Source organism: Solea solea, chromosome 17 (assembly GCF_958295425.1).
Source record: "Solea solea chromosome 17, fSolSol10.1, whole genome shotgun sequence".
NCBI lineage: Eukaryota > Metazoa > Chordata > Actinopteri > Pleuronectiformes > Soleidae > Solea > Solea solea.
Window position 1 is genome coordinate 252,214 of NC_081150.1, and position 27,144 is coordinate 279,357.

A 27,144-nucleotide genomic window follows, 5' to 3' on the forward strand; every position below is an offset into this window, starting at 1 on the left:
TGGTTTGGTGTCAGGCGCGTCGTATTACTATAATACCTCCTCAACATGGGCGGGGTCTTCATAGCATAACTGCAGGGAACTGCAGTTTCGGTGTACTGAATCATTAGAATCAGTTAATATAATAAATAATAATAGATTAGTGTGGTACGTCCTCTGTCTGACACAGTCACTGAACTGAAATACGGCTGAACGGGTTGTGATTTGGCTCACGATCGGCAGCTTTAAGCAGTGCTGTGACTAAAGAAATGTCCTTGTTAAATGTTGAAGATTAACACGTGTTCAGGATTTTTAAGTCTTTTTAACGGCATTGCTCGGTTTGATTCCTGTGTCGGACGTCACGCTCATGACTCTTCCAGTGACGACACTCTGAAGACAGATGTGATGAAGCACATTTGTAAGACATTTAGCAGACATCCTGAAGTTATTGCATTTCCTCATTAGTCCGCCTCATCTCATTTGTCTCTTGTTCTTTGATTGGAGTAAACAACCCCCCCTCACACTATACTTTATTATGTGCAGCCATTGCTTCCCAGCCAGCATGTCCATTTCCATGTTGGGCCCATGCAGGTCCCAACTATAGGACCTGCATTCAAACTCATGCCCACTTCGTACCAGGAACCTAGAAAGGTTACTAATGGCGACAGTGGTTACTTTAGAGTGTCTGAACACAACAAATAAACCACAAAAGAGCAAAACTCATAACATAGTAGTTTGTAGAGCTGAGTACAGAGACGCATACTGTACATCAGCAGTGCCTGACCATATAAATGTAGCCAGAATGCATTTGGTTAACCTCTACAGATGCATCTACTCCTGTTAGTCATTCCTTTTTTCCCAGCTTTTCCCTTGTGCTTGTTAGCAGCACAGCTTCTGGCAACACTGGAAAATCTGAAAATAATCAGATTTTAAACTGTGAAGTTTCCAGAATAGTCACAGACCTTATAAGGGCTTGGTTTGGCTGATCAAACCATTCCATTAAGAAGTGTCAGCATTACCACTCACACAAATAATATGTATGGGGACAGGTTGTAATAACATTCACTGAAACTAAACAGTAAAGCAGGTACTTAACACAGGAAGGCCTGACGATTGAGAGGAGTACAACTTTTCAGGAAGTCTATTTAAATAATAAGTGTATCTATATTTGGACACATGTTTCTTATTCACGTTTATGTTCTGCTTTCATTGATGTTTACATGTCTGCATTAAAATAAACCAGTCACAAGTAAGGGAAACTAATGTCTTTATAGCTCACTGACTCATGTGTAGATTGAAAGGGTGATTATGGCAGCATGATTCACCAACAGTTAATGTCCAAGGTCATTTCCTACCAATGACCAGTGTTACACAACTAGTCCCAGAGGAGTCCCATCAATCCTGGACAAATGAGATTCAGAGAGAAACAGACTCTTAAGTGAAGTAACAGGCTTTCCTCCCCTTTGTCAAGACATGGGGATCATTGTGGACAAAAAGTGATTTTATTTTTATACTTCATCAACTCTTTGTATTTGACCTTAATGTTGCGGTGGCTGTGGTTGAGTGGGCTCCTCTTAATGTGTCCCTGGGCAAGTCACTTAACTATTAACTGCTCCTTGCGACTGGGACAGTACAACAGCAATTCAATTATGTGTGATAGAAAACAATGCTGTATGAATGTGGATTAAATGGTTGAATGCTTGTGGAAAGTGCTACGAGGGCCATCAAGACCATAAAAGATATACAGACCCTTTACTATGTGATACTACATCCTATGGCTTCAGGATTTTTTTAGAAAGTATTTTTAACTGATAAAACAGTTATTAGCATTGTGCAATCTGTTGACGTCACATTTTAGTATCGGCTCAGCTCGCTTGAAACTTCACCAGAGCAGCTATTCAAAAACACACCAGGTACTATCACTATGGAAAAGCAACAATGATGAGTCGAGTCAAGTAGAGTTGAGCAGTGCTAGAACAGTATCATTGAAAAGCGGGTACTAATGGCGTATTTCCACTGGCTCGCCTTGCCTACCTACTCAGTGTGGGCGGAGTCATCACTGCACGGCTGCGTGAAAGTGCGGTGACTTTGTTTTATACGTGACACACACACACATTCACAAACGAGTGACTAGTGACTTGTAAAGCAGTTGTTTTCAGTGTAACTGAATCAAATCACTAGAATCAGTTCATTAAAAATATTTGTTCAGTGCTTCCTCCAGACTCTGTCTGACACAGTCACTGGACTGAAACACAGCAGCAGTGTGATGCCGCTGTTAAATATTGAGATTTTAGACATTTCCACGGTACTTCTCGGGTATTAACCCACGTTTTTAGGATTGTTCAGTAGTTTTAACTGATCTACAGTTCAGCACTGTTCGGCTTGATTTGTGTGTGGGACGTCTCTTACTGTGAGAGCACTCTGGCCAGTCAGTGGCCGGCAGTCTGACCAATCATTGCATAGTTATCTACTCAGCAAGCTGTTGGAACCACGCCGGAGCTGGCACTAAAAACAGTACCTGGTACCATGTACTAGTGGAAACACTACTTAAACCGTGCCGTGCTGAGGCAAGGCGAGAACCAATTATGTGGGTGGGGCCGTATTGTCAGCCGGAATATAACCCTCATGAGGCCCACATGGACATGCTGACCAGGGTCATATTTTTTGGTGCAGCAAAATCTGATGTTGATCAATATGAGAAACAAAGGAATGTTTTGTGTTCCAGTCAAACGTTTGTACACACCTTCTCATTCAATGGTTTTTCTGTTTTTTTTTTTACATTATTTGGCCGTACCAGCGTATATATGAGGAAGAGGTGGATGACGAGAGAGCAAATGTCTCCTGTGAAAAATCCAGAGCTGACTTTAGTAAGCCTATTTACACCACTGTATTTTAACGTCAGTCATAACGGCATTATTTCAAGAGCGCTTGTACTTTGTATAAAAATGTGAGAACCAATACTGAAGACATCATAAGAATGAAAGAACACAGGAAATGATGCAAAAACGTGTTAAACAAAATTTGTTTTACGTTTATTTTCAGTAAACAGATGTTATTTGTCAGGAGTTCATTTGTAGATTTTCTTTTGTCTTCTTAATGTTTGAGACCTTATACAGAGGTGAGGTTGGTACACAGGTCTACAGTGAATAGGTCTAATCAAACTACTGTTCCAATGCATGGCAAAAACCACTGAACCAAGTAACAAGAAACAACAGTCTATCAAAGCTTTAAGGCATGAAGGTCAGTTAATCCTGAACATTTCAGGAACTTGTCTGTAACAAGGTCAGTTATTACAGCATATGTTTTACATAATGCAATTTATTCATTTTATTTATAGTTTCACAAAATTCATGTAAATGGTAACATAAGTTGCCACATGTGAAAACTTTTTCTCTTGATCAGTTAAAATCCTCAAATATGGCACTAAATTCCATCTGGTTTTATTTTTTAAAAATAAAATTCTTTCTTTTGAAAAAAAAGAATGGATCATAGTTTATGGTTTTAAATAAAATTTAATAAATGTGATGGAATAAAATGATGATTAGGTAAATGGGACCCTCTAAATTGACCGTAGGTGTGAGTGTGAGAGCGGATGGTTGCTTGTCCCTGTGATGGACTGACGAACTGTCCAGGGTGTCAAAATGTCATAAGAAAAAGAAAAATGATGTATTGTATGATGAAAATATGTATTCTGTGGGTAATGGGGGCGGGACTAGATAAGCTTTTGCTTCTCCCGCTTTCCCTTTCGGGTATTGTGTGAACTACACTAAGATGATGTGTGATGATGAGTGATCTAACTGACATGACGGAAATAAACATACAAATAAATAAATATGTCAGCTGAGATTGATACCAGCGCCCTGCGACCCTCATGTGGAGGATAAAGCAGAAGATGGCTGGCTGGATGGAATAAAATGAAATCAGATATGGGAAGATGGAGTTTAGTGCCATTTAAACATTTAACTCCCCAGAATGAATGTTGTACCTGTTTCAAACCCTGCCAGTCAACACACCAGACAGGATTTTATAGTATGGGATAAAGTAATTTCCAGAAAAGTCGACAAACCAGGTAAATATAAGGCCCTAAACCACATGTTAAGAGTGCCATAATGATTTATTTAAAAAAAAAACAAAAAAAAAACATCTATAAATCATTTGAACTACAGTAGTTAGAGTAGCAGAATTTGCATGAACAATGATATCAAAGACGTTCCTTTGCTATTATTACCACAGTCAACACTTATATTTGGACGTTATAACGAAAGGAAAATCATCTGTACACGTCATATATATAAATTCCGGGATTCAATCTTAACAGGCTGTGCGCGCTCCCGCGGAATGAATGAGTTTCTGTTAGACAATCACTTTTTGGCAGGACACCGGAAACCCAAAAGAAGAACGAGGCAGAATTTCCCAGCATTCAATTGGGCATCATGGCGGACGGTAGAGAAAAAGCGTTACAGGATTACAGGAAAAAATTACTCGAACATAAAGAAGTTGACGGGCGGTTAAAAGAATGTAAGTGGCAGTTTAACACGCACCTCTGGTGGGTTGTAAAAATACGCACGTTATGCCTTAAACAGCTCTCTTTTTATTGGATAGCAAGCGCCAGTTAGCCGGATAGGTAGTTACTGCTTTGTCATGCAGTTAGCATCTCTATAGAAATGAATGGAAGTTAAGCGGCCAGCGCTAGTAATGCTAGCTTAGCCTACGAGGAGCGAACATCTAGTCAAAAACGGCTTCGAATATTCGGCGGTCCACGGTCTTTCTATGCATTAACTCTTATTTCCCCGACATACCTGCCTCTTCTCAGCCAAGCTAGCCTGCTAACGTTACATCAGAGCGTGAGCGGTGTTTGAATAATTGTTGGTCATCGTCATTATCATCAACAGAGTTGTTTGTGACGCTGTTTTGCGTTTGTTTTGCAGTAAGAGAGCAGCTGAGGGAACAAACCAAACAGTACGAGAAGTCGGAGAACGATCTCAAGGCTCTGCAGAGTGTCGGACAGGTAACGAGTCAGTGTGTCAGATCTGTGGAGCGAGTCTCAACATGACAGTCATTCCATTTAATCCTAAAGAAAGTACTGTTTAAAATGATGTCTCAACATTTGACATACAAATGTGATGTGCTGGATGTGTTCAAATGTGAGGACTACATTAATAATGCAGTGGTTACAGTTGTTATGTCACTGATTAGCACAGTATCTGCTATCATGTCTAATTCTAACTTTGCCTTGTTTTCCTTCAGATTGTTGGAGAAGTGCTCAAACAGCTGACTGAGGAGAAGTGTAAGTTTCTTTGTGGATACACATGTCACGGCTGAGATCCACAAACATGCTAAATGCACTGAGTGCCACCAAGAACCATTCAGTTTTCCATTGTTGCTGCATTTACCTTAAATGGCTATTATCAAGCTGTATTGACAAACTCAGTCTGCGTATGAATATATTTGTTGATTATAACCGTAATTTGTGTGTGTGTATCTTTTTCTAGTTATTGTCAAGGCTACCAATGGGCCCCGATATGTGGTGGGATGTCGTAGACAGGTAAGAGCTGAACCAGCACTCATGGTTTCAAGCATTGTTAGAGATCAACCTGCTCTAAACCAGGATACAGACGTGGTAGCTAAATTACATCAGTCACTATCTAAATTCATTTAGCATTTTACTGTTTTTGTTTTTGAGTATTTATTAGTTAAAAATATAAATAGATATTTAATGTCTGTTTCTTTTTACTGAGTCTTGGTACATAAAGGCTTTAACCACTAAAATCATTGATCACAGTTGGACAAGTCGCAGCTGAAGCCAGGCACCAGAGTGGCTCTGGACATGACCACTCTTACTATAATGAGGTAAGCTGGATAAGTTTGTTGATTGGAATCAGTTAAACTTTATCAGAATCTGAGTCCAACAAGACACTTGTTTTGTTACTTTTTAATTTAGCTGCAGTGCCAGCCTCTCAGATCCTCATCCATTACTTTGTTGATGAACTGAACTAATTCTTGATCTCACCCTCAGTACTAAATCATCAGAACAGATATTAGAAAAAGTTAAATCAGATACAAATCCTAAATTTCACAGAAATGCTTCGATGACATATGATAAAGAGAGCGGTGCATCACCTCTGTCACATGAACATGGAGAATGGGGACTGCATGTCTGCTGTGCTGCAGTAGTTTAAACAAACAACAACAAAGCAGAGTATTCATCATGCTATTGATTTCTTCCTTTATAGGAGCATAATAAATTCCCTATTTTATGACAATAAAAGTAATTGTCTGTAGACCACACAGACTGTAACAATAGTGTTGTAGCCCTTCTCTTATAAGCAATGCTCTAATCTTTGTGTACAGATGTCCACCCAGCAGTGACTTTATTTAAACAGCATATCAATGTTCACAGATGTGCCCCAGATATTTGACACAGAGCAAAACAAATCCACAGCTAGTGATGATGAATGTTGGCTTACATGTTTTTCTTGTTCTTGCAAAGGTACCTGCCCAGAGAGGTGGATCCTCTGGTGTACAACATGTCCCATGAAGACCCTGGCAGTGTCTCCTACTCTGAGATTGGAGGTCTCTCTGAACAGATCCGTGAGCTTAGAGAGGTACAACTTTGGCTTTGTTTGGCAGTTTGTGTTGTAGGTGATCAGAGGCTGTCATGGTATGTGTTTGCATTTACATTTGTATTCTGTGTTCATCTCTTTTGTAGTTGTCCACTCAAAGTGCTTAACACTCTACACACACTCTATAAAATGTACTGTAAAACTGTTGACATTTTGCAACATACTGTGATATAAATGTTTGCTCTACCTTCTGAGCTGTGGTAAATGTTGACTTCTTTCCACTGAGAGTGTAATAGTGCTGTCGCTGTTCTGTGGCAGGTGATTGAGCTTCCTCTGACCAACCCTGAGCTCTTCCAGAGGGTAGGGATCATTCCCCCTAAAGGTTGTCTGCTCTATGGACCTCCAGGTAAGTGGCTCACTCTCACCTCTTACTTCTATGACTGTACATTTGCAAAAAGAGATTTTTGAATCATACTTGTCAATCTTTCATTTTATTCACTTGAATCCTTTGACACAAATGCTAAACAGAGATTTCACTCTGAAACAGGCACTGGGAAGACTCTTCTTGCCAGAGCAGTGGCCAGTCAGCTCGACTGTAACTTCCTCAAGGTGACTATATGCTCCATGCTCAGCATTTACCGCCACACTGCAATGCATGCGATCAGTTGACGGTATCTCTGCGTGTGTTTTATGTGCTGCAGGTGGTGTCCAGCTCCATTGTGGACAAGTACATTGGTGAAAGTGCCAGGCTGATCAGAGAGATGTTCAACTATGCCAGGGACCATCAGCCATGCATCATCTTTATGGATGAAATTGATGCCATTGGTGAGCGATTCTTACTCCAGTCTTGCTTCCCTCAGGTGAACCTTCATGATGCACCGAATGATCGGCCGGTGACCGGAATTGTGTGAAATGTGATCGGCCATTACGGCGGTCAGACAGATTTCCACACGGCATCCTTATTCTCCAGTATTCACATCGACCATACAAAGCCAGGTCTCCACGGCTAAGACGTAGACAGTACAATCAGCACCAACGTGTTACTGAGAGTTCCTTCTTGGGGATGTCCACAGAGCAGGAAGCATGGTGAACAACAAGGCGACTCTTTGAAAAGAATGGTTATTCCATAACACTGCACTTTTAAGATGTGTGCACTTTAATTTCTTCATTAAGAATTTATGTGTTAACCTGTTCCATTTCACATGACATGACTGAAAAGTTATTTGTATTTCTATGTTAGAATTTTATATTAAAGAAAGAAAAGAAATCTCTGCTGTAAAGTGGTTTGAAAAAATGAAATTGGATTTGGCTAAAATCGGTATCAGCAGGTCAAACTCATGAATACCAGAATGGCAAAAAAAATCAGTTCTTTTCAAATGGCAATCGGTGCATCCCTACTTCATATGCCAGTTAACTTGTCAGCATATGCTTTTGATTCTCTACCTCGCTCTTGTTTCAGAGACCCATGGTTAATTCCTTGACATAAAGTTCTCTTTTTACATTTATTTCACTTTGTACGTGTTTTGGAGAACTGGGAATCATTTCTAAACATTTCTAAGTGTAGCTCAGGGCTCTAGTGAGCACTTTTTTTGCAGTGACTTACACTTAAGGAAGGATGATGGTGTGGTCAAAACCAATCAAAGTCAGTGAAGGGGCCGGTCTAATACAGATATTCCTGTTCACTGCTCCCTGTGTGTGCAGCATTGATGAGAATGGCAGTGAACGAGGCACATTGGACGATAACTAAATATGAAGAGAACGAGGCGTAAAGCAGTTGTGTAGTCTACAGGTATACGCTGTATATAGGGATGGATATCATTAAGATTTTAACGATACCACTTTTTCAGATACTGCTTATCCATCTGGGTCTTTAACAGGACTTACATCGGTTCTTTTTAGGAGAAAGAATTAAACAAAATAAGGAACATATGAAGTTTATCATTAACAATTAATGCTAATAAAAAATAAAACACAGAAGCAGGGGTCACATATTTTGAAGGGTCATAAGAGGGAGGGGAGATAAGGTCCCACTTGAGTGTTAGCGATTTACATTCAAACGGTTCAAACGGTTTTGTTGCACAGTGGACCTGGGAGACGACATGTATTTTTTTCTGTGGTGTTTGATCGGGAGCTGGAACCATGTGTGCTCAATTGTTACTAAATGTCCTGTCATGTGTTTGTGTTGTCCTGCAGGTGGCCGTCGTTTCTCTGAGGGAACCTCTGCAGATAGAGAGATCCAAAGGACTCTGATGGAGGTAAAAGTCACACATGTCCCACGTTGCTGTGCTGGCAGCGTGTGAATGGGTATGAAAGATGAGTGATAGAATTTGCGCTGCACATAGGTGCGCCGTATCAAAGTGTGAGTGAATGGCAAAACTGTAGTGTAATGCAGCTTTGTGAGGTCATCAAGACTAGAGAAGCGCCATATAAATACAAACCATTTACCATAACATACATACATGGAGTAGGTCAGCATGTAAAACCATTTCTACAGCTGTTCCCAGGAGCACAGTAAACCTCAGTGTCAGGGCTCATACCTACAAATACAAGGTCAGGAGAAATGTTTATTTTATCAGTTTTTTGTCCACTAAAAGAACGGTCATTTTGGGAGCACTGCAGGATCACCCCTGCGTTTTCATGTACGCAACCAATACGCTACTCAGGGAAAACGATGTCATCGTCCCACCACTCTCTTGCTCATAATATTAAAGAAGCTTAAGTCACAGAAGTTGATTTTATTAAAAAAAGAAATAAGAACACTCAAATAATTCATAAATCGTTAATAATTAGTTTATTTGACATGTTGTGTGTCTAACATCAGCTGCTGAACCAGATGGACGGCTTCGACACGCTGCACAGAGTCAAGATGATCATGGCCACCAACAGACCCGACACCCTGGACCCGGCACTGCTGAGACCTGGCAGACTGGACCGTAAAATCCGTAAGATCTCCTTCCTGTTCCCGTTCATCAGTCCGTCCACTCTGTTTGACCACACTTGACTAAACGTCCTTCTTTGTTCTGCAGACATTGAGCTGCCCAATGAACAGGCTCGTCTGGACATCCTCAAAATCCACTCCAGTCCCATCACCAAGCATGGAGAAATAGGTAAGAGAGCATCCCTCCATCGTCCTCTGCTGCCCTGACGTGCTGCTTCTATTGTTTCTCCAGCCTTTGTCATCACTGAATCGTCACACACCCCTTTTTCACCAAAGGGAGCCTGGTGCTCGTGCTAGTGTCCTTTTCCACATATCACAGCTAGCGTAGGAAAACGTCAGATTTTCTCGTGGTTACATTTTGGATATAACTTTTTCAAGTTGAACTTCAGTTGAATATTTACTGTGTGATATAATTGGATAAAGCAGAGCATTACCACTGAAGAAAGCAAGATATTTTGCGCTGTATACCGTCTGTCCGTCAGCCTGTGCTACACTTTAATGTGTCACTGTGCCGTGCATGTAATGCTGACTCAGTTGAAGCCTGGGATGTTTCTTTTTTTTTCTTTTTAGTTGTTCATTAGCAAATACAAGAACAAAGTATAGTTTTTATTTCCTGTGATGTAAGAAGAGATGTCACAGATGATGAAAGTGAATGCCACCCCTCGACTAATTCAAGGAAGGTCCGTCTGTGTGAGAGGTGTCAGATCTTTTCATCAGTCTCAGCCTAGTAGTAAAACATTGAATGACAATGTGACATCACAGATGCTCACCCATCTATTTAATCAAGGAATCTCTGTCTGTCCATCTGTTAATCGCAAATGTTCAATAGTTAACTTGACAAGTTTTAAACTCGGCAGATGACTTACTAAGAGCACCAGTGTGTGCAGTGTAGTACAAATGCCACAGATATATCTCTAATGGCGCTTTTCCACTACATGGTACCGCCTCACCGCCTTAGCTCAGCACATGAAACTGCCATGACTTTGTTTACGAGACACATACACACTCATGACACATGACGAGTGCCTTGTAAAGCAGTTGTTTTCAGTGGAACTGAATCATTAGAATCAGTTCATTAACAAGATTTGTTCAGTACTTGACCAGAGCACAGACTCTGTCTGACAGCCACTAAACTGAAATACAGCAGGAGGGTTTGTGGTGCTGCGACTTGTGATCGCTAAATACACCAGAACCCAAACTATGAGATTTTAGACATTTCCTTGCTAAATGTTGGGGGTTAACCCACATTTTCAGGATGGTTAAGTCTTTTTAACTGATCTACAGTTCGGCATTGTTCGCTTTGAATCATAATAATAAGAATAATAAGAATAATACATCAAATTTATATAGCGCTTTTCTAGACACTCAAAGACGATGTACAAACACATAACAAAACAAAGGACAGGACTGAAATAAAACAATGGGAAATCTTGTGTCGGACGTCTTGCTCTTGCTGTGACGGCACTCTGACCAATCAGTGGACGGCAGTTTGACGACGGCACACATAGTATTGGCTCAGCTCACTTGGAACCTTGCCGGAGCAGGAACTACTAAAAGTACCAGGTATCATCGCTAATGGAAAAGCAAAATTACCGCTTGTGCCGAGGTGAAGTTGCACTAGTGGAAAAGCGCCACAAGTGAGCGTGTGCATGCCTAAAGACGCAGGGCAGTGTGCCATGTATGTGATGATGCTGAGTCAGTTGGAGATGTGGCCATTGCACTAGCACATCTTAAAACAAAGATTCAAATGTAAGACATTTATTACTTCATTGATCCCCGGAGTGAAATTCTTTTGTTGCAAAGCTCCTGAATAGTACTGGAAATGCAAAAGCAATGAGAATATGTATATTACCCTATTGGGTTGGTATAAAAATGTGAATTAAAATAAAATAAAATAAAATACTTGACATATATACATGTGATTTACCTTTAGTATACACAGTATACTAAAGGTAAATTTAGGGCAGATGACGTGAAGTTAAAAGTTACATATTGTGTAATATAACTGTTCAATCACAATATAACAAAGGTTCAATATATATATCAATATATTTATGCATTGAATAGAATAGAATAGAATGCCTTTATTGTCATTATACAAGTTGTACAACGAGATTTACTTGACTTCACCTTGAAAGTGCATACAGCTAACAACGAAGAACAATAACAACAACAACAACAACAACCAGTGTATGGGTCAAGGACATTAAAAAGAAAAAGTGACCCTAGTTAACGTGAGGTGGGTTTTCAGTTGCAGCGTACTACATTAAAAGGATATACAGCCATCAAATTCTTATTGCACAATATGAAATAGCAGGTCTGTAGCAGGGTTTAAATATAACAAGTGCATTTCTATGAGACGTGACCCATAGCAGGGTATAAAAAATAATAAATAAGACTATTTCCACAGTATGAAGTGTATTTTTTTTTTTTTTTTTTTTTTTAACAGTATATGAAATATAGAAATATAAATATCACAGTGTGAGATATGATTTTAGCAGCAGATAGAATATAAATATCACAGAGTGAAATGTAATTTTGCAGTATATAAAAATAGAAATATAAACATTTACACAGTATGAAAGTGATTTTAGCAGGGTACCATTTAAAAATACAGATATTGCACAGTTGGAATGTAATTTAAGCAGGATAAAAATCTGTATATACAATATAAGTAGTGCACAGTATGTAAGTATTGCATAGTGTGGAGTAAATTATTAAATAAATAAGCATTTCAGCATGAAATGTAGAGTATTGCACATGCCAGAATGTGTGAGAGTATGTGGTAGAGGTAGGATGGTCAGTGCATGTCCATGTTCAGTGTGGTTATGGCTCTGGGGAAGAAGCTGTCCTTAAGTCTATTTGTCCGAGCTCGGACACACCTGTAGCGTCTGCCAGAGGGCAGCATGTCGAACAGATGAAAGCCGGGGTGGGAACTGTCCTTAACAATGTTCCTCGCTCTGTTCAGGCAGCGAGAGTGGTAAATGTCCTTTAGGGAGGGGAGAGTGCAGCCGATGATCCTCTGTGCTGCGTTGATGACTCTCTGAAGACCCTTCCTGTCTGCTTCAGTGCAGCTGGCGTACCACACTGTGATGCAGTACAGCAGCAGGCTCTCTATGGAAGAGCGGTAGAAGTTCACCAGCAGCTTCTCATCCAGGTTGTTTTTCCTGAGCACTCTCAGGAAGTGCAGGCGTTGTTGGGCCTTCTTGGTGATCTCCGTGATGTTCGGGGTCCAGGAGAGGTCAGCCGAGATGACGGTGCCCAGGAACTTGAAGGTCTGGACCCTCTCTACACAGACACCGTTGATGTAGAGGGGAGCTGGGTCTGCGCGGTGCCTCCTGAAGTCGATGACGATTTCCTTTGTCTTTGTGGCATTCAGTGCCAGGTTGTTCGCTGAACACCACGTTGTCAACTTTAGGATCTCATCCCTGTAAGCAGACTCATCTCCCCCTGAGATTAGTCCAACCACAGTGGTGTCGTCTGCAAACTTGACGATGGTGTTACCAAGGTGGGTTGGGCTACAGTCATGGGTGTAGAGGGAGTACAGTAGTGGGCTCAGCACACACCCCTGTGGAGAGCCGGTGCTGAGTGTGCGGGTGGAGGAGATGTGGTTACCAAGTTTAACAGTCTGTGGACGGTTCGTGAGGAAGTCTTTTATCCATGAACAGGTGTGTGGGTGGAGGCCTAAATCCACAAGTTTACTGACCAGAATGTCCGGGATGATTGTGTTGAAGGCTGAGCTGTAATCGATGAAGAGTAGCCTCACATAGCTCCCCTGGTGTTCCAGGTGGCTCAGCGCAGTGTGGAGAGCTATGGCTATGGCATCCTCCGTGGATCTGTTTGCTCTATAAGCAAACTGATGTGGATCGAAGGTCTGAGGAAGGCTGTCTTTGATGTGGTGAAGAACCAGCCTCTCAAAGCACTTCATGATGACCGGTGTTAGGGCGACTGGGTGGTAGTCGTTGAGGCTGTCTGTGGATGATTTCTTGGGCACGGGGATGATTGTAGCTGTCTTCAGGCAGGATGGGATGGTGGCTTGAGACAGGGAACGGTTGAAGATGCAGGTGAAAACTTGTGAGAGCTGGTCTGCACAAGCTTTGAGCACCTTCCCTGGTATCCCGTCCGGGCCAGCTGCCTTCCTTGGGTTTACTGCAACATGTACATATGTATGTATGTACGTATATATGGGAAGTAATGACTTTGAAGGGTTCAAAAGATGTGTGCTGTTTCTGTTTGTCCATAAAAAATGTTAAAAACCCTGTTTCTTCAACGTTCACTCTAAATCTGAACTCATTTATCCTGATATTTATTGATTTTGACCGATGTGTAAATGTTTGATCATGATAACTTGTATTAATCCGGCCGATATTTGATTATTTTTTTTAGATAATCAGCTTTGGCCGATAATCATTATTTTTGCTTGTGCTTGTCTGCAGATTATGAAGCCATCGTGAAACTGTCAGACGGCTTCAACGGAGCTGATCTGAGGAATGTGTGCACAGAAGCAGGTGAGATGTGAATCGGCCTCTCAGTTCCTGCTCACTCAGAATCCCTTGGTCAATGTTGTGTTAACCTCTGTGTTGTGTGCTTGTAGGTCTGTTTGCCATCCGTGCTGATCGAGAGTATGTCACTCAGGAAGACTTCATGAAAGCTGTGAGGAAGGTGGCAGATTCAAAGAAGCTGGAGTCTAAGTTGGACTACAAACCTGTATAAAGCTTCTGTGTGTGTGTGTGTAAAAGTCCCTTTCTCTACCCAATGTTTTCCATTGCATTGTCATAGATTTGCTGTGTTCTGTGCTATGAGACCAGAGACAACAGTTTTATGTCCAACAGCTTTGACTCCTTTACTTCAGATTCGTCTTGGTTTGACATCTCGGAACACTTGTGTAAAATAACTTCATGTCCTGAAATATATCACTCTGTCATAACATGTGTTGTACTTCTTCTTCTGAGTGTGGATTGGAACTGGTTGAACACGTGGATGAATATTATTCCTGAGGTTGGGGGAAAAAAGCTTTTTCATGAGTCTCACTAGGGTCAGTTCAAAAACAGAACAGCATTCACAGGCAACAAGTTCCATTTCAGTCCAGACACATTTACATAACGTCTGACAACATTGTGGAAATGATCAAAAACTCACTTTGTTTTTTGCTGAAGCACAGACAGACCCAGACACCAACTTACAAGTCTACTGTTAATGCCATCATGAATGTGAGTTTGTTGTTAGTGTAGTAGAGATGAGTGGGTGAAGCCCATGGATGTATTATAAGAACTAGAGTCCTGGCTAGAGTCCTCTTTAGTCCACCAGGGCTCCTACAGACCAATAAAAAATTGCTGAAGGGTGTCTGGGTTGGCACGGGTGAAATGATTTGTGGCAGGGTCTCTGGGCTGCTGGGGTCTCTGGGGAGATGATCTCCACAGGCTGCCTGCTGCCTGCTGCCTATCACAAATCTGGACATGAAAAGTAGAGGAATAGTGTGTAATGGGTTGAGTTTGAACAAGATCACATGAAAAAAAAATGACTCTACATGCTATCAGAACTTTGACTAGTTGACTAAAGTATGGAAACAATAGTATAATGATCTGAAAAATCTGAAATTTTATTTTACAACGGACAGTACAGCATGTACATAATGTACCTGTTGACAATATAGTATATCTGCATCTTATGTGCAGATGTTTTATTGTAACAGTGTTTGATTAATTTTAACTACTGTTTATAATGAAACTGTTGAAAGGACAATTAACCATAAAAACTGAAAGAAATATGCAAAGCATACGTATATAGCATATATTATTCAAGTTGTTAGCTCAATGTCCTTCACAAACCAAATTGGACTGTGGGCACTAAAAAATGTGCATGTTGAAATGATCAAAAACTGTGAAAATAACAGATCTACAACACATCACATTGCAACATGCAAGTTGTAAACTTGTAGATCTGTTATTTTGTGTGAAAGTATATGAGATGAAAGTATAAAACACGGCTTAAGTGGTTAAATCATCACCCTCAACAAACAACAAATGGCAGAAAGTTTTCCACACAAGAATGATGACACTACGTTAATGTTACATTATGTTGTCCACCACCATAGTTTAGCACATTTTGGACATTCCAAAATGGTCCCTGGTGGTCTAGTGGTTAGGATTCGGCGCTCTCACTGCCGCGGCCTGGGTTCAATTCCCGGCCAGGGAACTTAATCTTTGCTCCCCTGACTCCATGTCCTTTAACTCGGATTCAGGAAGAGCAGCTCTTTGTCATTCTGGTGGGACTCAGCTTTGCTCTCATACAGACTCAGTTCAGCTGTAATGTCATTATACACAAGAATCATTACACTATGTTAATGTTGCATTATGTTGTCCTCCACCATAGTTAAGCACATTTTGAGAAACAAACAACAGTACAATCAGCCAGGACACTATCCCTGGTGGTCTAGTGGTTAGGATTCGGCGCTCTCACCGCCGCGGCCTGGGTTCGATTCCCGGCCAGGGAACTTAATCTGTGGCAGCCCATGGAACAAACAACAGTACAATCAGCCAGGACACTATCCCTGGATGACAAAGAGCTGCTCTTCCTGAATCCGAGTTAAAGGACATGGAATCAGGGGAGCAAAGGCCATAATGTGCAACTCATTTATGTGGTATTCTCTCAACCTCTCAAGTTCCTTTGGCGACTGTCTTGGAGCACTTAAGTATAACAATATGCAAAAAATGTGGCACAGATGTAGGATTTTGTAGAGAAAAGAAATAGAGATAACAGAGCCCTCAAAAATATTTTCCCAACATTAAATTGGAGCAAAAGATCTCTGTGGTCCTCTGACATCTCATTTCATCAGCTTGAGTCAGCACCAATAGTTTATATGTTGTTATTATTAAGTGCAATAATAACAGTAAATTGTTTTTGCTTATTTTAACCTCGTACATGTGTCATAACCACTGCTCAACCATATCACCTGAACACGAAACATGTATATAAACACTATATTAAACACAGCTCACAGAGGGAGGATGCACCCTGTTGTTCTCTGTATGATCGTCGTCTTGACTCCACTCTGAACATCTGTTTGAATACTTTATTCCCACAAACATGAAGAGAAACTTCCATCATTCTCCCCTTGAACCTTGAACATCAGCTCCAGGGCATTAGTGTGTAAAGTCTTCTGCACTTGACCTGTGACTGTGGAGAAACTAGAAGATACATATACTGTACATAAATAATATAATATATAATAGATATGCTGCATAAACCTGCCACAACACATTTACATAAACACAACAAAGTGTTTGTGACACGCAGGCCTGAGTTTAAGTATTTACTGACAGTTATTGATAAGTTATTCTCCAAAATACATACATGTTTAAAACAACAAGACAGCCGCTGATGTAGTGAACAAATCAACTCTTTCTAAGTCTAACGCTATGTTCATGCACTCATTTCAAGTCATTTTGTATACTTTGACTGTGGATGAATAAAGAAAATCACTTGGTTTTATACTTTCTATCTCTGGGTGGACGAATGTCCAACAGTTTAAATGTTTCATTCATTTCTTCAATTCATCTCATTCACATTCCGGAGCAGCAGGTGGCGCTAAGTGACTCTTTTCACTGGTTGTCCACTGTTTCAGAGACAGATCGTAGAAGAAGACGAGGGTTCGCTGTCGTTCCTGTCTCGCTGCAGTCAGCTGTTCCTCCTGTCTCACCTTCCATCCATCTTAAAAAAAAAAGAAAAGACGCCACACTCGCGTCACAGCAGCCGGAGACTCACTGACAGCCGCCATGTCTTCGTCCTCCGCCGCCGCCGTGAAGAAGAAGCACGTTCGCTTTGCCAGCGTGGACAACGACGACAATGAGCGCACGGACGAACAGGAGGAGGACACTCTGTTTGACAAGAGGACAGACACCGGGAAGAGGCCGAGGAGCGCGGGCAAGAGAACAATGAAGCCCGGCTGTGACAAGCAGGTGCTCGACCGTGGCAGATGCGGACATGGAGCGTGCGGCCGCTGGATGATCACGCTCACTCTCTGCATGTCCTTCCTGGGTTTGGTAAGTCAATACTGGGACACCTGTGTGTGTGTGTGCTCTGTGCTCTGTGTGTGTGTGTGTGTGTGTGGGGAAATCTGGGTTATTCTGCTATGAATGAGATGACATACCATAATATCGCTATGACTTCCCATGACTGGTATTGGTGATGCACAATAATATCTGCTCGATATTGGCTTTATTGGATATCGGCAAACTATGATAATAATGATGTTAATTTCACTCCAGAATATACTAAATGACCTCTGCGCTAGGTAAAAAGAAAGATCTAAACACTCCAGAAATATCGGATATCGGCAAAAAGTCCATCCCTAATAAATGTGAGTGTATGTGCTGTCAAACTTATTAACATAGTTTATAACTTGTCTTCAGATATTTGTGTGTATTTGAACATAAAGTACAGAGTGTGAACAGAGAGCTCCACCATTTCTGTCTACTAATCCTTTTTCACTTTTCCCTTAATAATTGTTGCATTTTCATCCATCACATTACATTACATTACATTACATTACATTACATTACATGTCATTAACAGACTCTTTCATCCAAAGCGACTTACAATAAGTGCATTTAAACATTTGGGTACAAATGCTGCCTCATCCAGATAATGTTCCACACCTAATACTTAAACAATCCACAGTATGCACACAATGTGGTTTATTCAGCAACTTCCTGTACAGGTTATACAGACAACTGTTGATTGTCTTATTAATCGAGTGTTTTACCAATTATTCCAACGCTTAACTAAGTAATCAGATAAAAATACTTTTTTTTCCTGGTTTTTTTATTGAATCACATCTCTTAAAACAAACCATCGGCTGGATTCCTTTTTACATTTTATTGGTTTGATTGCTTATTTCAGAACATAATAATATTTTGGCAGTGCAAAAACAAAGTCCATTTAAATACAATGTGTTAACACTAAAACACTAAATACTAACTGAATTTACATTTGAACCTAAATCAAAATAAATATAAAATGTCTTAACTTTCAGAACCAGTTCATCAGGTCTAACATAAGCCTTTTGTTGGGGACTTGAGTAAAGTCACACAAAAACCAAACAACAAACATCAAACTCACAGTTAAGCAGCAGCTGCAAGTCTTTGTCTTAACTCAAACTGTCTTTGAATGCTTCCCTGCAGCTTTGAACCCTTAGAACACGGAGCTTTTCGGCTGCTTTTTGCCATTAATATGTTTAAACATGCAGTTTATACAAAGGCACAATTATTGCTACTTTCTATCACTAGTAAAAATGTGAACATGAAACACTTGTGTTTTTTAAAGCCTGAATATGTGACCTATAAACACACACCCCAAGATGTCCTTATAAGGAGTTGTGTTTTATATTATTCCTACAGCCAATTAAAAAGATCATGGGTGCAAGTGTGGCACAGATCTTTGAAAAAGCATGTAAATATCACTTTGTTTGACAGTCAGATAACTACGATGTTGTTTCTGATTGTTTAACTAAATTATAATAATAAAAAATGGATAATGCTCTCAGTGACACTTGTTAGTATGTGAATGACATGTGGTCATATCGGTTTCTATAACTCAGGCTTTGTATGAGCACATAGTGAAGGATCCACGTCCTGCACTGACAGGATTTCCATAGTTGTAAAACTTGCTCTTCAGCTCATATCATGTTACTGCATGCAGACTCTGCTCGGTTCATTCAAGTTTCTGTCACTGTTTGTATTTACACTTTAAAGTTACATTGGTAATTCAGTAGCAGACTCACTGTCTTTATACAAAGGTTACAAGAAAATGAAGTATGGGATTATCTGAAGCTCTACCAAAAGCTGTGATTTATAAATGGAAACTGGCATGGGTTTATAATCAGAATATTTATATACGTAATCACTGTCTGTTAGGGATGCACCAAGATCTGCCGATACAACAGTGGGCTCAATAGGCTGCTACCTTTACCTCCTTTTTCTGTCAAAAACTCCAATATTGTACAAAATTTAACTAACCAAAAAAACCTCACAATGTTTTGTTTGTTTTATAAGTTGGCAAAAAAAAAGGTTATTAGATGTTAAACAAAGCAATGGGATTCAAATCAGGAAGTGAGGAACCACAGTGGATGTTTGGAAAGGCATGTAAAGACACTGATTCACATGTGAATTCCTATTCTGACATACATTTCTGATGTGAACTCAGTCAGAGTTGTGATGAAATGTTTTGACTGAAGGTTTGTCATTAACCCGTCACATCGTGTAACCGTGTAAACCCTCTTGTTTTGTCAGGGGATGAGTATCTCAGTTCTTGGCCCCACATTCGAGGACCTGGCTGTGAATGTGAGAAAGGACATCAGCAACATCTCCTACGTCTTCTTAGGCCGCTCAGTGGGATACATCGGAGGATCTCTCTTTGGGGGCTTTCTCTTTGATTACATCAACCCCCATCTGCTGCTCGGTAAACCTTCCTTCAGATTGTGTTGCAGTTGTTAAAGGGCATTGGGGTAAACAGGTGTGGTCAATCGCAGCTGCAAACCACAGCCATTCCTAAAGGAAACCTGTATATTTAGTGACAAAGATGGTGTCTGATTTTCCTCCTGTGTGAGAATTTCAGCCTATTAAATGACTGATAAATTGAATATTTATATATGTACTATTTTGAATATCCATTAAGTTTGGTATTTAAATCAATAAAACAAGCTCTCTGCTTTTCAGCGTGTTATAGTTTTCTTTGCTGTATATAACAAAAACTACATCATTATTAAAAATAAATCATTTTGAGACATTTGAGAACATCATTTCAGTCAAACAACCAATCTCTTAATTGAGAAAATAATCACCAGATTGATTGATCACGTACTATAAATAATAGTTAACAGGTTCAACATTTACAGAACGTTTGACTCTTTGCATTCTCCAAAATGATGATTGATTTTTTTCTCGGCAGGTTTTTCTTTGCTCATCACAGCCTTTGGGATGTTAGCCATCCCATTCTGTAAGCAGGCTCTGCTCCTCACTGTGTTCATGTCCAGCATTGGGATGTCTATGGGTGTTCTAGATACAGGTCAGTGAACATTTACAACCAATACTAAGAAAACATATAGCTGATGGGTTCATGAAGGTCTTAACCTAAACATTACTTTTTTTCTTATTCCTGTATGTTTTTTTTTTTTAAACATTCATAGCAAATAAAGCACAGCAGGCACATTTAGTAAGTCCCAAAACTGGTAGGGTACATGACGGTGACACACTGGCATACCATTTAGACTATTTAATATTAAATGTGACAAAAATGTCAGTTTAGTATGTCGTCCAAAATGTGACAAAAATGTCAGTTTAGTATGTCGTCCAAAAAGTCATCAAAATGTCTTAGTTTAGTATGTCGTCCAAAATGTGACAAAAATGTCATACTTTAGTATGTCGTCCAAATGTGACAAAAATGTCATAGTTTAGTATGTCGTCCAAAATTTGACAAAAGTGTCATAGTTTAGTATGTCGTCCAAAATGTGACAAAAATGTCATAGTTTAGTATGTCCTCCAAAATTTTACGAAAATGTCATACTTTAGTATGTTGTCCAAAATTTGACAAAAATGTCATCGTTTAGTATGTTGTCCAAAATTTGACAAAAATGTCATAGTTTAGTATGTCGTCCAAAATTTGACAAAAATGTCATACTTTAGTATGTCGTCCAAATGTGACAAAAATGTCATAGTTTAGTATGTCGTCTAAAATGTGACAAAAATGTCATACTTTAGTATGTCGTCCAAAATGTGACAAAGATGTCATAGTTTAGTATGTCGTCCAAAATTTGACAAAAATGTCATCATTTAGTATGTCGTCCAAAATGTGACAAAAATGTCATCATTTAGTATGTCGTCCAAAATGTGACAAAAATGTCATAGTTTAGTATGTCGTCCAAAATGTGACAAAAATGTCATAGTTTAGTATGTCGTCCAAAATGTGACAAAAATGTCATAGTTTAGTATGTTGTCTGAAATTTGACAAAAATGTCATACTTTAGTATGTCGTCCAAAATTTGACAAAAATGTCATAGTTTAGTATGTCGTCCGAAATTTGACAAAAAATGTCATAGTTTAGTATGTCGTCCAAAATTTGACAAAAATGACATAGTTTAGTATGTCGTCCGAAATTTGACAAAAATGTCATAGTTTAGTATGTCGTCCGAAATTTGACAAAAATGTCATAGTTTAGTATGTCGTCCAAAATGTGGGAAGAAATCATAGGTCAGTATGTCGTCCAAAATGTGACAAAAAACAACCAGTGTTACACTGGCAGCCAGTCCTTGTGGCTTAATGGGTAAGACATTGTCCTACTAACTCTAGGATTGTGGGTTCAAGCCTCGAATGAGGCTGCCGACTCATGGTATTGTAAAACCTCCTGAAATTATCATAGTGTAATATGTTGTCCAAAATGTGATTTAAAAAAAAGTCATACTTTAGTATGTCATCCAAAATATGATAAAAAAAATCACGACTTAGTATGTCGTTCAAAATGTGACAAAAAACAACAGGTGTTACTCTTGCAGCCAGCCCTTGTGGCTTAATGGTTAAGACAATGTTTTACTAAGTCAAGGATTGTGGGTTCAAGTCCCGAATGAGGCTGCCCTGTCATAGTATCGTGAAACCTCCTCAAATTATCATAGTGTAATATATCGTCCAAAATGTGACAAAAATGTCATAGTTCAGTATGTCGCCCAAAATGTGACAAAAATGTCATAGTTTAGTATGTCGCCCAAAATTTGACAAAAATGTCATAGTTTAGTATGTCGTCCAAAATTTGACAAAAATGTCATAGTTTAGTATGTCGTCCGAAATGTGACAAAATGTCATAGTTAAGTATGTCGTCCGAAATGTGACAAAAATGTCATAGTTTAGTATGTCGTCCAAAATTTGACAAAAATGTCATAGTTTAGTATGTCGTCCGAAATTTGACAAAAATGTCATGGTTTAGTATGTCGTCCGAAATGTGACCAAAATGTCATAGTTTAGTATGTCGTCCGAAATGTGACCAAATGTCATAGTTTAGTATGTCGTCCAAAGTGTGACAAAAATGTCATAGTTTAGTATGTCGTCCAAAATGTGACAAAAATGTCATAATTTAGTATGTCGTCCGAAATTTGACAAAAATGTCATAATTTAGTATGTCGTCCAAAATTTGACAAGTGTCATAGTTAAGTATGTCGTCCGAAATTTGACAAAAATTTCATGGTTTAGTATGTCGTCCGAAATGTGACAAAAATGTCATAGTTTAGTGTGTCGTCCAAAATTTGACATAAATGTCATAGTTTAGTATGTCGTCCGAAATGTGACAAAAATGTCATAGTTTAGTATGTCGTCCAAAATTTGACATAAATGTCATAGTTTAGTATGTCGTCCGAAATGTGACAAAAATGTCATAGTTAAGTATGTCGTCCAAAATGTGACAAAAATGTCATAGTTTAGTATGTCGTCCGAAATTTGACAAAAATGTCATAGTTTCATATGTCGTCCGAAATGTGACAAAAATGTCATAGTTTAGTATGTCGTCCAAAATTTGACAAAAGTGTCATAGTTTAGTATGTCGTCCAAAATGTGACAAAAATGTCAGTTTAGTATGTCGTCCGAAATTTGACAAAAATGTCATAGTTTAGTATGTCGTCTAAAATGTGACAAAAATGTCATAGTTTAGTATGTCGTCCAAAATTTGACAAAAGTGTCATAATTTAGTATGTCGTTCGAAATGTGACAAAAATGTCATAGTTTAGTATGTCGTCCAAAATTTGACAAAAATTTCATAGTTTAGTATGTCGTCCGAAATTTGACAAAAGTGTCATAGTTTAGTATGTCGTCCAAAATGTGACAAAAATGTCAGTTTAGTATGTCGTCCGAAATTTGACAAAAATGTCATAGTTTAGTATGTCGTCCAAAATTTGACAAAAATGTCATACTTTAGTACGTCGTCCAAAATTTGACAAAAGTGTCATAGTTTAGTATGTCGTCCAAAATGTGACAAAAATGTCATAGTTTAGTATGTCGTTCAAAATTTGACAAGTGTCATAGTTTAGTATGTCGTCCAAAATTTGACAAAAATGTCATAGTTAAGTATGTCGTCCAAAATGTGACAAAAATGTCATACTTTAGTACGTCGTCCAAAATTTGACAAAAGTGTCATAGTTTAGTATGTCGTCCAAAATGTGACAAAAATGTCATAGTTTAGTATGTCGTTCAAAATTTGACAAGTGTCATAGTTTAGTATGTCGTCCAAAATTTGACAAAAATGTCATAGTTAAGTATGTCGTCCAAAATGTGACAAAAATGTCATAGTTTAGTTTGTCGTCCAAAATGTGACAAAAATGTCAGTTTAGTATGTCGTCCGAAATTTGACAAAAATGTCATAGTTTAGTATGTCGTCGAAATTGGACAAAAATGTCATACTTTAGTACGTCGTCCAAAATTTGACAAAAGTGTCATAGTTTAGTATGTCGTCCAAAATGTGACAAAAAACAACCAGTGTTAGACTGGCAGCCAGTCCTTGTGGCTTAATGGGTAAGACATTGTCCTACTAACTCTAGGATTGTGGGTTCAAGCCTCGAATGAGGCTGCCGACTCATGGTATTGTAAAACCTCCTGAAATTATCGTAGTGTAATATGTTGTCCAAAATGTGATTTAAAAAAAAGTCATACTTTAGTATGTCATCCAAAATATGATAAAAAAAATCACGACTTAGTATGTCGTTCAAAATGTGACAAAAAACAACAGGTGTTACTCTTGCAGCCAGCCCTTGTGGCTTAATGGTTAAGACAATGTTTTACTAAGTCAAGGATTGTGGGTTCAAGTCCCGAATGAGGCTACCCTGTCATAGTATCGTGAAACCTCCTCAAATTATCATAGTGTAATATATCGTCCAAAATGTGACAAAAATGTCATAGTTAAGTATGTCGTCCAAAATGTGACAAAAAAGTCATAGTTTAGTATGTCGCCCAAAATGTGACAAAAATGTCATAGTTTAGTATGTCGTCCAAAATGTGACAAATGTCATAGTTTAGTATGTCGTCCAAAATTTGACAAAAATGTCATAGTTTAGTATGTCGTCCGAAATGTGACAAAAATGTCATAGTTTAGTATGTTGTCCGAAATTTGAGAAAAATTTCATAGTTTAGTATGTTGTCCAAAATGTGACAAAAATGTCATAGTTTAGTATGTCGTCCAAAATGTGACAAAAATGTCATGGTTTAGTATGTCGTCCAAAATTTGACAAGTGTCATAGTTTAGTATGACGTCCAAAATGTGACAAAAATGTCATACTTTAGTATGTCGTCCAAAATTTGACAAAAGTGTCATAGTTTAGTATGTCGTCCAAAATGTGACAAAAATGTCATAGTTAAGTATGTCGTCTAAAATGTGACAAAAATGTCATAGTTTAGTATGTCGTCCAAAATATGACAAAAATGTCATAGTTTAGTATGTTGTCCGAAATTTGACAAAAATGTCATGGTTTAGTATGTCGTCCAAAATGTGACAAAAATGTCATAGTTTAGTATGTCGTCCGAAATGTGACAAAAATGTCATAGTTTAGTATGTCGTCCAAAATGTGACAAAAATGTCACAGTTTAGTATGTCGTCCAAAATTTGACAAAAGTTTCATAGTTTAGTATGTCGTCCAAAATGTGACAAAAATGTCATAGTTTAGTATGTCGTCCAAAATTTGACAAGTGTCATAGTTTAGTATGTCGTCCGAAATTTGACAAAAATTTCATGGTTTAGTATGTCGTCCGAAATGTGACAAAAATGTCATAGTTTAGTATGTCGTCCAAAATTTGACAAAAGTGTCATAGTTTAGTATGTCGTCCAAAATGTGACAAAAATGTCAGTTTAGTATGTCGTCCGAAATTTGACAAAAATGTCATAGTTTAGTATGTCGTCTAAAATGTGACAAAAATGTCATAGTTTAGTATGTCGTCCAAAATTTGACAAAAGTGTCATAATTTAGTATGTCGTTCGAAATGTGACAAAAATGTCATAGTTTAGTATGTCGTCCAAAATTTGACAAAAATGTCATAGTTTAGTATGTCGTCCGAAATTTGACAAAAGTGTCATAGTTTAGTATGTCGTCAAAAATGTGACAAAAATGTCAGTTTAGTATGTCGTCCGAAATTTGACAAAAATGTCATAGTTTAGTATGTCGTCCAAAATTTGACAAAAATGTCATACTTTAGTACGTCGTCCAAAATTTGACAAAAGTGTCATAGTTTAGTATGTCGTCCAAAATGTGACAAAAATGTCATAGTTTAGTATGTCGTTCAAAATTTGACAAGTGTCATAGTTTAGTATGTCGTCCAAAATTTGACAAAAATGTCATAGTTAAGTATGTCGTCCAAAATGTGACAAAAATGTCATACTTTAGTACGTCGTCCAAAATTTGACAAAAGTGTCATAGTTTAGTATGTCGTCCAAAATGTGACAAAAATGTCATAGTTTAGTATGTCGTTCAAAATTTGACAAGTGTCATAGTTTAGTATGTCGTCCAAAATTTGACAAAAATGTCATAGTTAAGTATGTCGTCCAAAATGTGACAAAAATGTCATAGTTTAGTTTGTCGTCCAAAATGTGACAAAAATGTCAGTTTAGTATGTCGTCCGAAATTTGACAAAAATGTCATAGTTTAGTATGTCGTCGAAATTGGACAAAAATGTCATACTTTAGTACGTCGTCCAAAATTTGACAAAAGTGTCATAGTTTAGTATGTCGTCCAAAATGTGACAAAAAACAACCAGTGTTAGACTGGCAGCCAGTCCTTGTGGCTTAATGGGTAAGACATTGTCCTACTAACTCTAGGATTGTGGGTTCAAGCCTCGAATGAGGCTGCGACTCATGGTATTGTAAAACCTCCTGAAATTATCGTAGTGTAATATGTTGTCCAAAATGTGATTTAAAAAAAAGTCATACTTTAGTATGTCATCCAAAATATGATAAAAAAAATCACGACTTAGTATGTCGTTCAAAATGTGACAAAAAACAACAGGTGTTACTCTTGCAGCCAGCCCTTGTGGCTTAATGGTTAAGACAATGTTTTACTAAGTCAAGGATTGTGGGTTCAAGTCCCGAATGAGGCTACCCTGTCATAGTATCGTGAAACCTCCTCAAATTATCATAGTGTAATATATCGTCCAAAATGTGACAAAAATGTCATAGTTAAGTATGTCGTCCAAAATGTGACAAAAAAGTCATAGTTTAGTATGTCGCCCAAAATGTGACAAAAATGTCATAGTTTAGTATGTCGTCCAAAATGTGACAAATGTCATAGTTTAGTATGTCGTCCAAAATTTGACAAAAATGTCATAGTTTAGTATGTCGTCCGAAATGTGACAAAAATGTCATAGTTTAGTATGTTGTCCGAAATTTGAGAAAAATTTCATAGTTTAGTATGTTGTCCAAAATGTGACAAAAATGTCATAGTTTAGTATGTCGTCCAAAATGTGACAAAAATGTCATGGTTTAGTATGTCGTCCAAAATTTGACAAGTGTCATAGTTTAGTATGACGTCCAAAATGTGACAAAAATGTCATACTTTAGTATGTCGTCCAAAATTTGACAAAAGTGTCATAGTTTAGTATGTCGTCCAAAATGTGACAAAAATGTCATAGTTAAGTATGTCGTCTAAAATGT

General features: G+C 38.6%; 2 protein-coding genes and 2 non-coding genes across 4 annotated transcripts in view; all 4 read left to right on the forward strand.

Moving 5' to 3' along the window:
• The first annotated feature begins 4,336 nt into the window (after positions 1-4,336).
• psmc6 (proteasome 26S subunit, ATPase 6) lies at positions 4,337-14,404 on the forward strand. Its single transcript, XM_058614296.1, has 14 exons — positions 4,337-4,494; positions 4,905-4,984; positions 5,224-5,263; positions 5,469-5,521; positions 5,759-5,826; positions 6,467-6,581; positions 6,858-6,945; positions 7,087-7,148; positions 7,241-7,364; positions 8,733-8,794; positions 9,361-9,481; positions 9,566-9,646; positions 13,914-13,985; positions 14,072-14,404. The coding sequence occupies exons 1-14, from the start codon at positions 4,410-4,412 to the stop codon at positions 14,188-14,190; spliced, it is 1,170 nt and encodes a 389-aa protein (XP_058470279.1). The 5' UTR covers positions 4,337-4,409; the 3' UTR covers positions 14,191-14,404.
• Positions 14,405-15,600: 1,196 nt separating this feature from the next.
• Positions 15,601-15,672, forward strand: trnae-cuc (transfer RNA glutamic acid (anticodon CUC)). Its single transcript has one exon. It is a non-coding gene; the product is annotated as a tRNA-Glu (tRNA).
• Positions 15,673-15,898: 226 nt separating this feature from the next.
• On the forward strand, positions 15,899-15,970 carry trnae-cuc (transfer RNA glutamic acid (anticodon CUC)). The gene has a single exon. It is a non-coding gene; the product is annotated as a tRNA-Glu (tRNA).
• A 1,043-nt stretch (positions 15,971-17,013) lies between these two features.
• mfsd4b (major facilitator superfamily domain containing 4B) overlaps positions 17,014-27,144 on the forward strand; it is a 30,636-nt gene continuing 20,505 nt past the window's right edge. The window contains exons 1-3 of the mRNA XM_058614317.1: positions 17,014-17,519; positions 19,767-19,935; positions 20,425-20,541. Of these exons, the coding sequence (XP_058470300.1) occupies positions 17,253-17,519; positions 19,767-19,935; positions 20,425-20,541 (553 nt within the window). The 5' untranslated portion in view covers positions 17,014-17,252. The remainder of the gene's footprint in view (positions 17,520-19,766; positions 19,936-20,424; positions 20,542-27,144) is intronic.